Genomic DNA, 18,545 nt, shown 5'->3' on the forward strand with positions numbered 1-18,545 from the left:
TCCCAAGATTGATTTAGGTCCTCCTAACCTCCCAGCAGTCATAAAAAGAGTTCAAGAAAGGAGCGATTAATCTCTGTTCCTCACTTACTCTTCCTTGATGGTAGGTATTGTCAGTGGAGATGGTGCCTGTGAGAGAGGTAGGACCCCCTCAGTATTGCTTAGAGGCTCAGCCAGATCCTCTGCCTCTGATTTGATCATTTTTATTTTCTTCCTCTTTTTTTCCTCTTTCTCCTTAACTTTTTTTTTAAGGACAGCCAAATCATACAGGGCTGGGAAGAAAAGCAACACAAGTTGAGAACTGACATTTCTACATCAGGAAGTGATTTTCCCAAAGCCCACTAGTAAACGAAAGAAAAATCTCAGTAATAAAGATATTTAGATTTTAAATACCAAACCCAATGACTGATTTACAACTTAACACTTATTCAAGAGCCAATGATGGTTGTTACTGATTTTATATTAAGTTCCCACCAATAAAACAGTAAGAAGCAATAGCAAAAGCCAGGAAGAACCTGTGGTTTGATTTTTGCAGTGTAGAGATAGGCGCATGCTATTGCACATCACATTCAGGGGATAGCTATCTAGAGGGCAACCAAGGTCACTTACCTGCTAGGGAACCCTTCCTGCCAGCATTTACTCGAGTCATGATGTCACTGAGCGTGAGGTCCCCTGTCAAAAGGTCCGGGTGGTCCTAGAAGTTATAGGCAGAGAGTCAGTTATATGGATGTCCAAAAAGGGAGCAAACACTGCTGGTGATTTTACCAAATTACCTAATAGATAAAATTAGATGGTAGGTGCGTGTGAGGAAATCATGCTGACTTAAAAGTTCAGAGAAATAACTACTGCTCTTGAGGCCAATGCATGTAAGGAGCCACTTTCGACCTTTCTATTGTATGACACTTTGCAGCTTACAAAGCTCTTGAATATTCCTTAGTTCTTGTGCTCTTGTCTTGTCAAGTAGTACTATATTTCACAAAGTTTATTTTACAGAAAAAGAAAATGGGGTTCACACAAATTAAGGGATTTGCCTAATATCATAACGAGGAAGTTGAAAGATCAGAGCTAGAACTCTGTTCCACCTTCCAATGTGGGACTCTTCCCACTCACCACTCAGGCTTTCCTACTTGAAAAGGTATCATCTTTTCTCCACTGTACTCTCTGGCTCAGCTTTAGCAGTGTTACTTTGATATGGTAGAGTGACATATGGAAACAGTACAAAGTGGAAAGAACCCAGGATCTCCCTCTTGGCTCTTCTACTTTCTAGGACCTGGGACAAGCTCCTTGCCTTCTCTGAGGAATGGTAAAACGGAGATAATGATTCATATACTTCCCAGTGTTGGCTGCAAAAATGAAATCAGACACTATGTTAAATACACCTCACGTCTGATGCTAATTAGCCTGTGGTTGTTCCCGTGCCCTAACAATGATTATGAATGGAAGTATAAAGGAGGCAATGACTACCTGGATCTTCCCTAGGCTAGCCAATCCAGAGGCATCAGATTGAAAACCCTGAGGACCACCACCCCCACTCCCATCTTACTGGTTGATGTTTCCGCTTCTCGTGGTGCTTCTTTAACATTATCTTCAGGTCACTGTCCCCCAGTTCTATTTTATCTGGAAGAAAATGAGTCAAACCACATAGACTAAGTCATTCCCTACCATAATGCTCAAATTAAAATTTTTCTGGTCACTTGTGATATTCAAAACTAAGATTTCTGAGTTTCCCTTCTGATTCCCATGTACTATGAAGAATCAAAATTTTAGAAACCATCACAGAATCAACACATCAACTTGTCTGGACACTGGTCAATAATAATGACTTCAGTTACTTATCTCGTCCTAAAACACATCAAGGGTACATAACACTGTTCTTTTCCTATTCCACAAAAAAAGTAGTTTCTAGTTTCACATTCTGGTTACCCTGCTGTTCTACTATTAAAATTAACAATACTAAGGGACAATTTAAGATGTTACATTCTGCTTTCTTACCCAAAATATCAGCTGATCGGCTCCTAAAGAAAATTTTCTTTAAAAGGAAAGAAAGGGGGAAACGGACTTTGGCCCAGTGGTTAGGGCGTCCGTCTACCACATGGGAGGTCCGCGGTTCAAGCCCCGGGTCTCCTTGACCTGTGTGGAGCTGGCCCATGCGCAGTGCTGATGCGCGCAAGGAGTGCCGTGCTATACAGGGGTGTCCCCCGCGTAGGGGAGCCCCACACGCAAAGAGTGCACCCATAAGGAGAGCCGCCCAGCGCAAAGGAGGGAGCAGCCTGCCGAGGAATGGCGCCGCCCACACTTCCCGTGCCGCTGACGACAACAGAAGCAGACAGAGAAACAAGACGCAGCAAAAAGACACAGAAAACAGACAACCAGGGGAGGGGAGGGTAATTAAATAAATAAAAATAATAATAAATCTTAAAAAAAAAAAAAGGAAAGGATGGTCAACATGTCTAAAAAAAGAAGAATAGTAAAAAAAAAAACTTCTTCCAATCTCCTTATTCTAAGAAACACTGCTTTATTTTCCTGCAGGTAAGAATACAGTCCCTGTAAGGGAGTTCAAATTAAATCCTAATTTCCCAGAATATCCACATCCCCAGCTTAGTTCTCACCTGCAGTTTTCATATCCATGGTTGAAAGCGTGGGCACCACCCTCAGGGGTACCGCAGGACTAGGAGAGCGCGCTGGAGAGCTCGGAAGCCATGAGCTGAGATCTTCAAAAGAAAATGTGTCTTGTAAATCCAACGTGGCTGTGGACTCCAATAGGGGAGATTGGGTAAGTGGCCATTTGGGTTCAACAAGGCTAAGCCAACAACATGGAGGCCAGGGTTCCACCATTCCTTTCTGACCCTTCCCCAGACGAACTGGAGCACACTTAGGTCACTTAAACGGCTCTTCCAGGAAGAGAGACTTCAACAGTGATGGGGTCGCATTGCAGCAGGCCAAGTCACTACTGCTCTCCTGTAAGGGAAAAGCAGTTCTCTCAAGTGGCACAATAGGACCAGACAAGCCCATTGTGGAAAGGGCCCTGACACAGGGACATGTCCAGCAAGCTCTGACCTCAACACAAATGCCACTTAAGCATCAAGGGGGAAATGTCTATAGTCATTTCCCAGTAACAGGAATGCCCCAGTGACACAAAGAACAAGGGGCTCTGAGTCCCACTATCCATCCCCCACTCAGAAAAACTTGGAGAGCATCTTTGCTGGGGAGATATACTGCTACCCCCTGGCTCCAACTGGACAAGGCACAGGTGCTTATCAGACATGCATGCCCCCAAGTGCTCAAGGACACTCACCTTCTTCATCGGAAGATAAAGCCGTGTCACCACACTCCTCCTTCACTTCCCTCAGCACCTTCAGGTAGCGCTGTTGGGTCCGCCACTCCCGCTCCTCAGGGGTGCGGGATGGTGATAGGCGCTTCTGCCTGAGGGGGAGAGTCGGGCCACTTCTGCGGGCCATCTCCAGCAGGTCCTAGAAGAGAGCAGATGTTGGCAGACACATCACGCTTCCAATCAGGTTCTGAACAATGTACATTCTGGAAATCTTCATGTTTTTCCTTCAGTGTTTAATAGGCTCAATTCCCTCCCTCCAAATTGTAAAGAAAGATGCATGCATATAAACATGTCCAAATAAAATGGCCTACGTTGATTCATTACATGGTGAAAACCCCCAAATCTGAGTGTTGAACTGCTTTACTGAGAATGAGAACTAATTATACTGTGTGTCCAAGTATTTCCATACCAAAACTTAAAGAACCACCTGGGGCGAAAACGACTTTGCCTCTAAAAATTGCAGGCAGGTCCAGTCCCAGGAAGAACCATCAAGTTTGGTGTGTTACCCATCCTTCGGGGCATCATGAGGCTTGTGAACAAGCATTCGCCATCCCAGAGCAACTGAGTTTCCCTTAATAACCCACTATGTCTCTGAAATCAATTTGTTTATCTTAACAAATACTGAAGCTACTATAATTCCTCAATGTTAAATGCATAGGTCTTTTTTTCATGTTTTTACATTGCTATATTCAGGGTACATATTAAAACTGAAAGCAAGAGAGTTTGACAGAGGTTAACTGGTGGCATTGCTTTCTTAGTGGTCCCTCCTATTTTGCACCTGAACCATTCCTGAAGCCGTGAAATCTGTGAGTTCACCACCCATGTTTTATATGCAATTCTGAACATCACTTACACTCCGGGAAGCAAGAATTTGCTTCAGCAACCGATGGAAATATTGCTGTTGAGAGCTGAGGTATCGCTTGTACTGTGACTTGAAGCATAGCTGCCGATACTTGACCACCTCAGGATTGAAGTGTCCATCTTAAAAAAACAAAGGTATATCTATATATATATCAGCCAATAAATATTTAATGAGTCCTAAATACCTTAAAATCTGTATTAGACTGGAATACGGTAAGGAAAAAAACAAGAATCCATGTCCATGTGAAGCTTACAGAAAATAATCATGTTGTCTCAGATAAATACTATCTAATGTCCTTAAAGGAAATTACCTTGAAACAACTATAAAGAATAATGAGAGAATTAAACCATGAAAAAGATCTCTAAAAAATGATAGAAAAAGTGAGACCTGATTAAGGTAACTACGGCAACCTGTTAACAAATAACAGGGTGAAGCTTACATGGATGGCCACTGTACGACTTTCCACTTTTACTACGTTTGATCATTTTTAAAATGAAAAATTGGAAGGAAGATAAATGGGAATTTAAAAATGAGAAGTAAAAACAGGGAAAGTCTTTATCCCAAGCAAGGGGAACCATGGCACTAAGGCTCTGAGGCAAAAGAGAACCTGGTATGTTCCAGAAATTAAAGAAAGGCCTGCATGATAAATGCAGAGTGGGTTGTAGCTGGGAAAGAGTGGCACAAGATGACTCTGGAAGGTGGGCAAGGATCAAAGCACACAGAAAGCTGGAGGGTATGGCATGGGTGTGGATTTTACCCCAAGTGCAAAAGAAGTAATTAAAAGGGTTTAAAGAAGGACAATGCATGAGAAAGTAAGAAAATCACTACAGTGACCTAGGTGAGTGGCAACAGTACCTTGTCCGATGGCTTCCCTCCTGCTCAGAATAAAAGCCGAGGCCCTGCAGATGGTGGCAAGATTCCTCATGACCTAGGTCCTGCTACCCCTAGCCTCATCTCCTATCACCCCCCCTCGTGCTCCCTCTGTAGCCCGACCAGCCTCCATGCTATCCCCTGAGCTGGCCACATGCCTCACTTTCTCAAGGCTTTGAGACTACAAGTCCACCCTGCCTGCAATACTTCCCACCAAACACACCAGATATTCTCAGGATTTGCTCCTCCTACCTCCATTTAGTCTCTGTTCAAATGTGGCCTCATTGGATAAGCCTTGCCTAAATACCATGTCTAAACAGCTCCCCTCCATCACTCTCCCCTTATTCTTCATTATGCTCTGAAGCACTTAAAAGCAAGAAATATTTGCTTATCATTTGTTTCTCTCTATTAGAAGGTAAGATCATAACTGTATTTCCAGAGCCTCAAAAATGCCTGGCCTACATTAGCTGATTCATAAACAGTGGTTAACTGAATGGAAATGGAGAGACTTCCATTCCTTCTGCCAGATAGACTAGATGTTACTCAAGTGAGGAAAACTGGTAAATTTACAACTGATGTCTCAGGAAGCTCTCACTCTGGTAGCTGAGTGGAAGTTGCTGTCAAAGCAGCCTTCGCAAGAGTCATCCACGAAGAGATGGTAAGTGAAAGCAGGCAGCACAGAGGGAGGAGAAAATGGAGCCTGAAGAACAATCACTGAAAGAGGGCTTAACAGAGAAAAGAAGGGTCAAAGAAACAGGGGAAAATCCAAGACACAGGGGCATACATGACATAGGGATGACAGTTTCAAGATAGAGGAAGCGGTCAATGTGTCAAACCATGCAGGCAGATGGAGACCTAACATGCTAAAACATGATGAACCTTGAAGACATCAGTTTGGGTGAAATAAGCTAGACACAAAAGGGCAAATACTGCATGACTCCATTTACATAAAAATAATCAGAACCTGCAAATTCAGAGAGTCAGAAATTAGAACATAGGCTGGCAGGGGTGGGGTGGGGTGGGGAATGGGTATAAACGCTTAATTGGTAGAGGGTTTCTGTCTGGGATGACAGAAAAGTTTTGGTAATGGATAGCGGTGATGGTGGTACACGTGAATGTAATCAAGTATATGTGAAAGGAGTCAAAATGGGAAACTTTATGTTATATATGTGTTACCAAAATAAAAATTAAAAAAAATTTTTAAAGATGAGAACAAAAAGCACCTGTTGTTTTGAAAATGACATGTCCACTGAAGAGACATGGATCAGAAAAAAACACTGCTTATTGGGACAATTGGTAGAATCTGAAAACAGACCACATATTAGGTAACATTATATTGATATTAAATTTTCTGAATTTGGTCATCTATAGTTATGTAAGAGAATATTTTTGCTCTTCAGAGATTAATGCTGAAAAATTTAGGGGTGTGATATTTGCAACACTCTCAAGTGGTTCAGCAAAAACAATGACAATAAGAGTAATGAAAGGGGAAGTGGACGTGGCTCAACTGACAGCGTCCACCTACCATATGGGAGGTCCCGGGTTTAAACCCAGGGCCTCCTGGCCTGTGTTGTGAGCTGGCCCACACGCAGCACTACCACGTGCAAGGAGTGCTGTGCCACACAGGGGTGTCCCCTGTGTAGAGGAGTACCACGCACAAGGAGTGCATCCAGCATTGGGCCGCCTGGCGCAAGAAAAGCGCAGCCCACCCAGGAGTGGCGCTGCACACATGGGGAGCTGATGCAACCAAAAAGAGACACAGATTCCTGGTGCCGCCGAAAATACAAGTAGACAAAGAAGAACACAGGACAACTGGGGGGAGGGGGTGCGGAAGGGGAGAGAAATAAATAAAATAAATCTTTAAAAAAAAGAGTAATGAAAAGCACTATAGTAGCAGTAAGACAAATTTAACAAAATGTTAATTGTTGGTGAAGCTGGTGAGGGGCATACTGTATATTCTTCCAACATTTCCATAGGTTTAAAACTTTAAAAAAAGCTAAAGGAAAAGAAAAAGGTCACTGGTGGCATTAGCAAGGAAGTCTCAACGTGGTAGCAAGGGGATCGCCATGAGTGAGTGAGAGGAACTGAAAAACATAGCTATGGATGTTCATGAAGCTTGGTTGCAAGGATAAAGAAAAGAAGTCAGGTGGTTAAAGACTTTTTTTTTTAGCATTAGGCCCATGAACCTCAAATATGAGGACTCAGAAAAAGAACAAGTGGAGTGAACACACAGGGGAGAGAGAAAAGTTAAATAAGAAAACAAGATCCCAGAGGTGGCAAAAGATGAAAGGATCAAGAGCGGGGGGAGGGGGGAAACCTTCCTCTGAAACAAGAAATGTAGGCCAGAATGGAAATGAATATAGTAAGTTGGGGTAGGGATTGAGGAAAGAAATTTGAAGGCGTTTATGACCAATAAAGTCTTTTCTTTATGAAATAGGAGGCAAGGGCGTTTGATAAGCATTTGGAACTGAAGGAAAATGTGAATACTTAAAACAAATCAGGAGAGAGAACCAAGAGTAAAAGAATGCCAGAAAGCCAGAATAACTCAGTTAAGACGTAACTATACAACCATGGTAATGCAGTTTTCTTTGAAACACCAGAACTGTAGTATGACACTGGTCAGAGTAAAACATGTAAAGCCTGCCTCGACTCTCCTTACCACACTACCATATTGTGTTAGGGGAAAATATGCTAGCCTAATTCACCATGCTAACATTATTTAGGTCCATTACATAATGCTTCTAAGCCCAACCAGGTTTCCCTCACCTCTGCTCCACCAGAAGAGCTGGTTCTTATTCTGCCTGAGGAAATGACTCCAGTGAAATAAGCTTGGCCAACTATAGAGTGCAATTCCTCTTTAAACTGACTCATCGAAGTGGGGAGGCTCCCTGTGGACCCTGGAAACAAGGAAAGCTATGATGTAAGCCTGCCCCTGCATATTCACCAATTATCAGGACATCCTGCTGAACAAAACTCAAAATTTCAGAAGATATGCAATCCTTCCAGGGCCTCCAGGCAAGGCAAAGTATACTAGAAAAGGAGAGGGGAAGAGGGAACTCTAATGTAAGACTGGTCCCAAACCATTTTGCCATCCCCAACATAATAACTGATTCAGGAAAGGACCACCAATGAACGCTAAACCCACTGGGTAAAACAAGGCTTTGGAAAAAGAGGATTATCACTGGCCCCAAAATATCACCCCACAGATTGCCTAATTATAAAGAAAAAAAAGGTAACCTTAAAATCAAGAAGTCTGGCAGGCACCACTTAGCCAAGTGGTCAAACCTGGCATTACCAATGACAGAACACACTGTACACCATGCACCTTCTGAGTGGACACAACAGGAAGACTGAATGTCTCACACAGAGTGTGCTTGCCAAAAACAGTTAACCTGAATCTAATCATTAAGAAACAAGGAGACAAAATCCCTAGAAAATGGGACATTTTACAACTCAAGGTGTCTTGAGAGTCTTCAAAAATGTCAGTACCCTGAAAGAAAAAAAAAGAAAAAAAAAAGGCAGATAGTTCTAAATTCAAGGACCCAATCACAATGCATGCGCCTTGAATGGAGCCTGGATTTAAAAGGAAAAATGGATAATTATAAAATAAATTTGGGGCACAACTGAGAAAATTTAAATATGAACCATCTATTATAAATATTATTTGTCCAATGTTAATGGGTATGATAATAGGTTTGAGGTTACGTGGGAGAATGCCCTTGTGCCTAAGGGTTGAAGTACTAGGTGATCAAGTATGTTTTCTGCAGTAAATAAAAAGTCTGTGTGTGTGTTTGAGAGAGAGAGAGAGAGAAAGCACACGCGCAATACAGCAAATGGCAAAATGTTAAAGAAGTTTTTTAATTGCAAAGAGTACTTGTGGGGTGGTACTAATTCCCTACTTCTTAATCTGAGGTTACACAGTTGAGTTCATATAAAAAACACTGTATACTCCCTAGGATGTCTATTATTTAAAAAATGGGAAATGAGTGTTGGAGAGAATGTAGAGAAATATGAATCCTCATGCATTGCTGGTAGGAATGTAAAATGGTGCAGCTACCGTGGAAAAGTTTGGTGGTTCTTCAAAATGTTAAAAAAATTACCATGTGACCCCTCAATTCCACTTCTAAGTATATACCTGAAAGAATTGAAGGCAGGGACTGAAACAGATATTTGTACACCAATGTTCATGGCAGCATTATTCACAATAGCCAAAAGGTAGAAGCAACCCAAGTGTCCATCAGCAGGTAGATAAAATTTGAAATCTTCACGCAATGGAATATTATTCAGCCATTAGAAAGCATGAAGTTCTGATACATGCGACAACATGGATGACCCTTAAAGATATGATGTTGAGCAAAATAAGTCAGACATCAGACTGGAAGGACAAATACCATATGGTCTCACTTATATGAAATACCCAGAATAAGCAAGTACAGAGAGACAGAAAATGGATTACAAGCTACCCAAGATGGGGGGGTGAACAGGGGAATGGTGAATTATCACTTGACAGGTGCAGTTTCTGTTTGGGATGATGAAAAGTTTTTGGTAAGGGATGGTGATATTTGCAGCAAAACACTGTCAGTGTCATTAGTATCAATGAATTGCATACATGATAGTGGTTTAAATGGGACATGTTGTGTTGTGCAGTTACCAAATTTGGTGTTGTGTATAGTTACCAAGTAAAGTATAAAGTAATTATTTTATATATAGAGCACTTTATAATGTACTTATTTCTATGCACTATAAGTCAATAAAATTTTATTTAAAAAAAAAAGAGTGGCAAGGCAGCAAAATGTTGTATGCAATTACTACTCTTTGCTGAGTCCGTATATGCACATGAAAATAAAATAAAATGAAGGGCATATCCGCAAAGGTGAATGTTCCCCACTCCCCAACTCCTTCAAAAAAAGAATGCCATGCTACAGACCTCGGAAAAGCTTCTGAGCAATCTGCAGAGGGTTTCCGAAGCGGAAGTTTTCCCCGCTGAACAGGGAGAGGATAAGCTGGTTCTGCTGCTCAATACCGTCTTCAGGATAGTGAGGCAAAAATTGCTGAAGGTGTTTGCGCTGAGAGTCACTTAAGACTTCTTGCCATGTTGAGAGGCTGACTACATCAAAGAATATCTCAGGCTAGGAGAATTAGGAAAAGTGGGAGAAAACATGTTTTTAAGTTTTTGTATCAAATGAAAATTCCAATGATCCATACTCAATTCTCAAAACTTAGAGATCAGTAAGATTAGTAAAGACTACATATAAAATCTTATACCCAACAGTACATAACAGTGCAGAGGAAAATTCCTAGTAGAGAATCCAATTTGGTAGCCATCTTTGCCAACAAGGGCATAAGAATAGACATCTGAACTCAGCTTATACTGAGTGGCTGGAAAAAGCTAGTGAGGGAGGAGAGAACTTAAGGAGCTGAAGTCATCAGCTAGAGTGAAAAGAAAAGACAGAGTTCAATTTCAACTTAATAATTATATACTGAGTATCATCTCTGGGCCAAGTATTAAGCTAAATTGACATATATATTGCCTACAGGGGGAACAACTAAACAAGCAATTACAATGTTGTACAGTAAGTGTTGCTGTGTCTAGAAGCACATAGGAGAAGCACACATCCCAGACTTAAGATGTCAGAGAATGCCCAGCAGAGGAAGTGACATTTAAGATAGTACTGAGATAAGGAAAGGAAAAAGACATTGGATGACAGGGGTTAAAAAAAAAATCCACCAAGTGAAACCATAAAAACAAAAGAATAATTAAAATAAAAGAAAGGTAACAGTTACCTGGGAGGGGGGAAGGAGAGGGATGAGATGAGGTGTACACAGGGGGCTCAATTGGCATCTGTAATGTTCTACTTCCTAACCTTGGCTCTGGCTGGGTGGGTGTTCATCTCTCCACTATTGTTTAAACTCTATATATGTACACTGTATACACACTTCTAATGTGTGATACGTGTCACTTTTTTAATTACAAAAAGAGCTCAGACAATGTTTGGCTGGAGAATAGTCAGGGAGGGAAAGGGGAGGCAGAAGAAAGTAGAGAGAGTAGCAAGGGACTTGTAAACAGGCTAAGTAACTGTGACTTTATCCTAAGGCAATGTAGAGCTACCTAAAGAGTTCTGCAGGAGAAAACTCAGAAGTCTAGCCACCTTTCAGGTTATTTCTGCACCCAAGGGTTAAAAGCATCCCTGGATTGAGGTAAAGGGTCTTCCCCTGCAAACCCCCCCGTTTTTTTTTCCATACTACTGTATTCTAGTATCTAACACAGTATCTGACAGAGTACATACTTAAAGTTATTTGCTTACTGAATGAATGACATGGAGATTTATTTGAAAGAGTACACACAGAAAATACAGATGGGAAGGATATGTCCCAACTTCAGTACAGTTTTAAGGGGAGAAGGGAGGATTAGATAAGGGCACAAGGAAAACTTTAATTTTATCTATAATGTTTGACATAGCAAAGTCTCAAGAAGATGTGACTAAATGAAATTATCTTCCAAAACTGGAAGCGATACAGATGAGTGTTTGCTATATTATGCTCTATACCTGTCTTCATGTTTGAAATGTGTCCAAATAAACCAAACAAATAAGTGGTGTAGCATACACAGTGCCCATTCAGCACACAATGAGCACTTGATAGATGGCAGCCACCTTAATAATGAGGATAATCACACACCCTGCTGACGACCATGGCCAAGAGCAGTCTGGCATCCTATCCCAGGGCTTGGACTATTAATTTTGACTAAAGGCTCACCAATATGGAGAAAATGTATCTGGATTTTGTCTAATGATATACAACACTAGTAACCATTTTAATATAAACACAAACATAATTCTGCTCTTAAGACATACAATTTTTTAAATGCTGAAAATTATCTACTTAAAAATAGGCCTGCAGTGGTGCTCTGTCGTGGTCCCTAGGGGAGCAGCGACAGTCTCCCAGGTACAGTGGCGGGGACCAGGAGGGAGTGAGGGTTCAACAGTGAGCCCCTGATGCTAATGACTATGCTTGTGAGCTGATAAACCCAAAATAAGAACAAGGCCTAGAACAACTTTGTGCCTGGGAATTTCCTCCTGTCAGCCTTCATGTTACTCAAATGTGGCCAGTCTCGAAGCCAAACTCAGCATGTAAATGCAATGCCTTCCCCCCAGCGCGGGACATGACACCCGGGGATGAGCCTCCCTGGCAACGAGGGACCACTATCAACTACCAACTGATGATGCAACTGGAAAATGACCTTATACGGAAGGTTCAATGCGGATCAGCAGAATATCCATGTCTACATAAAATACCATGACTTTAAAATGCTGTTTGACCTAAAGTAAGGGGGAAATGGAAAGGAGAAATGAGTTTATATGGCTACGAGTTTCTAAAAAAGAGTCTGGAGGCTGGCAGAAGGTTTGCCCTCATGCACAACTGAGCAGAGTCAGAGAGACAGATAAAGCAGATACAACCCCCAGATATTGGTTCCTTTGAGGGCTAAAGAGACCCACGGGAGTTATGGTCATGGCCGATGGGGTTAACTACCAGGGCAGATGGCCCCTCTTTGGAAATGGTGTTTATGTGTGATGAATCTGGACTCAGATGGGATCTCCCTTCATAAGACTTTCATGCCAATGTGCTGGAGGTGCAGTTAATGTTGGGGTTTAAGATATATTTAGGGGATTTGAATCTCTGGACTGACAATGTGATAGCCAGATCCTGAGCCTCAACAGACTCCAGCACCTACAATCTGATTTAATGGACTTACCACACTCAGCTAAGATGGAGTTGAAGAAGGACAACCACCACACCATGGAGCCTAGAGTGATTACAACTGAAAATGGGAGGATTGCATCCAGCATCCAGGTGGAATCTGACCCTCCTCTTGACATAGAGGTGCAATGGACACAACCAATCCAATGTCCACATAGAAGAGGTGGCATTGGAATGGGAAAAGTGGACATAGTGGACGAAGGGTATGGGGAAAGGCAGGAAGAGATGAGAGGTGGAGGCGTCTTTGGGACATGGAGCTGCCCTGGATGGTACTTCAGAGGCAATCACCGGACATTGTAAATCCTCACAGGGCCCACTGGATGGAATGGAGGAGAGTATGGGCTATGATGTGAACCAATGTATATGAGGTGCAGAGGTGCCCAAAGATGTACTTACAAAATCCAATGGATGTGTCATGATGATGGGAACGAGTGTTGTTGGGGGGGGGAGAGGGGGGGTGGGGGGATGGGGTTGAATGGGACCTCACATATATATTTTTAATGTAATATTATTACAAAGTCAATAAAAAATAAAAAAATAAAAAAAAAATAGGCCTGAAATATCAAATTTCCACTCTAGGGAGCTCTGCCACATTCTCCAGTGGATTAGCAAGAATCCCCGGAGTACAGGGGAAATGACTAGTGAAGGAGGATGGTTCACTGTATGAACCTTTACTCCTGAAATTGAAACTTAGCTTATTATTATAGGGTGCCTAAGAGTTGCCTCCTGGAAGCCTCCTTGTTGCTCAAATGTGGTTTCTCTCTAAGCAGATCTTGGCATATAAATACATTACCTTCCCCTCTCTCCCGCCCCCCCACATGGGACATGACTCCCAGGAATCAGCCTCCCTGGCACCAAGGGATTACCACCAAGCACCAACTAGCAATGCAACTGAAAAAGACCTTGACCAAAAGGGGGAAAAGGTAAAGACAAATGAGTTTATAAAGTAAAAGAATTCAAAGTGAGTTGGGAGGTCATTCCAGAAGTTACACTTATGCAGGTCTCAGAAGAATCTCACTGACTGCCAAAGTAGATACCATCCCAAATAGTGGGACTCCTGAGGGCTCTGGAGACATCAGACACTATAGTCAGGGCAGATAGCACAGGAATTTGATGCCTTGCCAGTTGGCCCTACTTTGGAATTTATGCTCTCCAGTGTGACAGAGTTGGACCCAGTTGTAGTTTCCCTACATATGGCTCTTCTGTCCTATTTGAACCTATAATTAGCACTAGAGTTGGTAGCTGCAGGTCCAAGAGACTTAAATCTTTGGGATATTCATGTGCCAGGTGGGCCGTGAATCTCAACAGAGTTGTCACACCTACTCTCCAGTTCACTGGACTCACCCAGGACAACTAACAAGGAGGTGATGTTGGACAGCTACTATACCAAGGAACCAAGAGAGCCTGCAACTACATGCAGAAGAGTCCCATCCTTCCACCCTATGGGATTGCAGCCCCCTCTCAATTAGAGGTGGAGTGGACATCATCATCCCAGAATCCTCAGGATTGGGGAATGAATGATGGATAAAGTAGACTTACTGGTATTCTACTATAGACTTACTATGATTCTAGCAATGGAAGAAATTATATCACTGATGTGGAGGCAGTGGCCACTGGAGATTCTGAGGGCAGGGAGAGGGAAAAACGTGCAATATGGGGCATTTTAGGGACTTGGGAATTGTCCTGAATGACACTGCAAAGACGGATGCATGCCACTGTATATTTTGCCATACAGAATTGGGTGGGAGAGAGTGTGAGCTCCAATGTAAACTTTAATCCATGCTTAGTGCCAATGCTCCAAAGTGTGTTCTTCCATAGCAATAAATTTACCTAACTAATGATGGATATTGTCAATATGGGAAAATGCGGGAAGTATGGGGAATGGGGCATATGGGAATACCCTATATTTTTTACATGACACTTGTATAATCTAGTTATCTTAAAAAAAAAAAAAAAATAGAAAAAACAAAACCCAAAACTATCTTGATTAGTTTTTGAAAACTAAAAAAAAAAAAAGTCCTGATATCCCATTCCAAAATTACTTTGACATGTTATTAAACAAGCAGAATGTAGCTCATAGTTTTTTCCTTAGTCAGAATATTAAGCAGACTTCACACTTAAAAAAGAGATAGATTGCATATATAAAGAACTCCTACATCTTGAAAATAAAAAGATAAACAATCCATTTAAAAAATGGGAAAAAGACTTAAACAGACACTTCTCCGAAGAAGAAATACAAATGGCAAGAAAGCACATGAAAAAATGTTCCAAATCTCTAGCTATCAGGGAAATGCAAATCAAAACCACAATGAGATACCATCTTACACCCATAAGATTGGCAGCTATGAAAAAAACAGAAGAATACAAGTGCTGGAGAGGATGTGAAGGAAGGGGAACACTCATCCACTGCTGGTGGGAATGCAGAAGGATCCAACCATTCTGGAGAACAGTATGGCGGTTTCTCAAAAAACTAGCCATAGATTTGCCATATGACCCAGCAATACCACTGCTGGGAATATACCCAGCAGAACTGAAAACAAGAACACAAACCAATATATGTACACCAATGTTCATAGCAGCATTGTTCACTATTGCCAAAAGTTGGAATCAACCCAAATGCCCATCAACAGACGAGTGGATCAATAAAATGTGGTATATACACACAATGGAATACTACTCGGCTGTAAGAACAAACACACTACAAACACATGTGATAACATGGATGAATCTTGAGAACCTTATGTTGAGTGAAGCAACCCAGACATTGAAGGACAAATACTACATGACCTCAATGATATGAAATAAACAAGCTGCCCTAGATAGCAAGAGACTGAACGATAGGCTTGCAGGAAATCGGAGGGTGGAGGAAGGATATGAGCCGATGTCTGCAGGGGTGGAATTTAAGACGAGATGGTGGTAAGTATGAACACAAAGAAGAGATAAAAGGGGGGCAAGGGGTTGCCTTTGCTTGGGGCTTTGCGGGTTTGAGGGTGGCTGGGGAGGGACGGGTGGGTAACGTTGCCCAAAAGTGGGGGGAGGGAGGGGTAGCATACGAACCAGGAGAGGGTCAGGTGTTGGTGGAGAGTAAAATGCCGAGAAAATCATATCAAAATATAATAAAGAGGGTTACCTGTTTAGAATGCTCGGAGGGGAGGGTCTGATGCAGGACGGGCTCCTGGGGAATGTCTAAATGCTCATTCTGCCAGAGTGGGTGACACCATGGGGTAGAAACCCAAGTAGTGAGAGTGGGGGTGGACCCACATCCTGGGGAGGACTAATGCCATCCAATAGAGGGAAATGTATCCCTCGAGAGAAAGGGTGGCTCCCTGGGCATTGGGGCAGTTGAGCAAGTTAGGCCCTGAACACTATTCCATCTATCTCTGGAAGTGGCTCCTCAGGAAACGGAGGTTGGCTATCACTGAGGGCACTAAGGTGGAAGGGAAAATGGACGTTAAATGTGTGGAACCAAAGTAAATGGGGGGTAAGAGAGGAGTTTCTTGAGAGTACACAAGGATGGATATAAAACATGTAATATTACACCATAACATATAGGAGATGACAGACTGATAATGTAAACCATAATGTAAAACATAGGATAACTAAAAATGTAAAGAACTGTGTATCCTAAAGTATGCACCATAATGTAAATACAGATGTCACCTTGTTAGAAAGCTAATGTCTCAGACTCTGTACATCACTTTAAGTAAATATGATATGAATAGGGCATAAGAGTATCACTGTGGAAGGGAAAAGGTTTTCTGGTGGATGTGTGGGAGTGCTGTATATTATATATATACATTGCTGTGGTCTAGGACTCCTGTGAAGAAAAGCTGAATAATTAGGGGGGGGGGGGGAAAAAATAGGATGTGGAAATTTTTTCAAGTCAACATTCTTTATCTAAGTTCTTTATCTAACTTTATCCAAGTTCTTTATCTATCCTTTAAACTCATCGCTATATGCCATTCCCTAGTAAGGGACCATGACATTATATTGGGCTTCAAATTTCGGGGAGTTCTGGATCACAGAGTGTTTCAACAATGGCAATGGAGGGATACTGGTATGGGATACCAATGACAGATGATATATGACTGACAGGGAGCTGTACAGAACATATGTCCAGGGTGCATGGTAATGTTTGGATATACTCATAGTGGCAACAATTAAAAACCACAGTAGGGGGGGTACTGGGTTCCCGGCCAGTGGTGCTCTGTCGTGGTCCCTAGGGGAGCAGCGACAGTCTCCCAGGTACAGTGGTGGGGACCGGGAGGGAGTGAGGGTTCAACAGTGAGCCCCTGATACTAATGACTATGCTTGTGAGCTGATAAACCCAAAATAATAACAAGGCCTAGAGCAACTTTGTGCCTGGGAATTTCCTTCTGTCAGCCTTCATGTTACTCAAATGTGGCCAGTCTCGAAGCCAAACTCAGCATGTAAATGCAATGCCTTCCCCCCAGCGTGGGACATGACACCCGGGGATGAGCCTCCCTGGCAACGAGGGACCACTATCAACTACCAACTGATGATGCAACTGGAAAATGACCTTATACGGAAGGTTCAATGCGGATCAGCAGAATATCCATGTCTACATAAAATACCATGACTTTAAAATGCTGTTTGACCTAAAGTAAGGGGGAAATGGAAAGGAGAAATGAGTTTATATGGCTACGAGTTTCTAAAAAAGAGTCTGGAGGCTGGCAGAAGGTTTGCCCTCATGCACAACTGAGCAGAGTCAGAGAGACAGATAAAGCAGATACAACCCCCAGATATTGGTTCCTTTGAGGGCTAAAGAGACCCATGGGAGTTATGGTCATGGCCGATGGGGTTAACTACCAGGGCAGATGGCCCCTCTTTGGAAATGGTGTTTATGTGTGATGAATCTGGACTCAGATGGGATCTCCCTTCATAAGACTTTCATGCTAATGTGCTGGAGGTGCAGTTAATGTTGGGGTTTAAGATATATTTAGGGGATTTGAATCTCTGGACTGACAATGTGATAGCCAGATCCTGAGCCTCAACAGACTCCAGCACCTACAATCTGATTTATTGGACTTACCACACTCAGCTAAGATGGAGGTGAAGGACAACCACCACACCATGGAGCCTAGAGTGATTACAACTGAAAATGGGAGGATTGCATCCAGCATCCAGGTGGAATCTGAGCCTCCTCTTGACATAAAGGTGCAATGGACACAACCAATCCAGTGTCCACATAGAAGAGGTGGCATTGGATTGGGAAAAGTGGACATAATGGACAAAGGGTATGGGGAAAGGCAGGAAGAGATGAGAGGTGGAGGCGTCTTCGGGACATGGAGCTGCCCTGGATGGTGCTTCAGAGGTAATCACCGGACATTGTAAATCCTCACAGGGCCTACATGATAAATAGAGGAGAGTATGGGCCATGATGTGAACCAATGTATATGAGGTGCAGAGGTGCCCAAAGATGTACTTACCAAATCCAATGGATGTGTCATGATGATGGGAACGAGTGTTGTTGGGGGGGGGGGGGAGAGGGGGGGTGGGGGGGGTGGGGTTGAATGGGACCTCACATATATATTTTTAATGTAATATTATTACAAAGTCAATAAAAAAAAAAATTAAAAAAAAAAAAACAAAAAAAACTAATAAAAAAAAAAAAAAAAAAAAAAAAAAAAAAAAGAGATAGAGATCATGCTGGCTACAACACAGAAAATCAAACAGAAGGGAACACAAAAGACTGGAAACTTGCAG

At 42.3% G+C, this 18,545-nt stretch overlaps 1 protein-coding gene across 9 annotated transcripts in view; it reads right to left on the reverse strand.

Moving 5' to 3' along the window:
- NFRKB (nuclear factor related to kappaB binding protein) overlaps positions 1-18,545 on the reverse strand; it is a 45,157-nt gene that overhangs the window by 22,502 nt on the left and 4,110 nt on the right. For 3 of the 9 annotated variants that reach the window (XM_012529107.4, XM_004468809.4, XM_058289096.2), the window contains exons 3-9: positions 9,988-10,189; positions 4,182-4,309; positions 3,293-3,467; positions 2,607-2,744; positions 1,541-1,614; positions 607-691; positions 89-269 (exon numbers count right to left, since the gene is read on the reverse strand). In XM_012529107.4, the coding sequence (XP_012384561.2) occupies positions 89-269; positions 607-691; positions 1,541-1,614; positions 2,607-2,744; positions 3,293-3,467; positions 4,182-4,309; positions 9,988-10,189 (983 nt within the window). The remainder of the gene's footprint in view (positions 1-88; positions 270-606; positions 692-1,540; positions 1,615-2,606; positions 2,745-3,292; positions 3,468-4,181; positions 4,310-9,987; positions 10,190-18,545) is intronic. The other 6 variants (XM_058289094.2, XM_004468808.5, XM_071212425.1 and 3 more) reach the window with 3 other exon arrangements.

This window comes from Dasypus novemcinctus, chromosome 27 (genome assembly GCF_030445035.2).
Source record: "Dasypus novemcinctus isolate mDasNov1 chromosome 27, mDasNov1.1.hap2, whole genome shotgun sequence".
In the NCBI taxonomy this organism is placed as follows: Eukaryota; Metazoa; Chordata; class Mammalia; order Cingulata; family Dasypodidae; genus Dasypus; species Dasypus novemcinctus.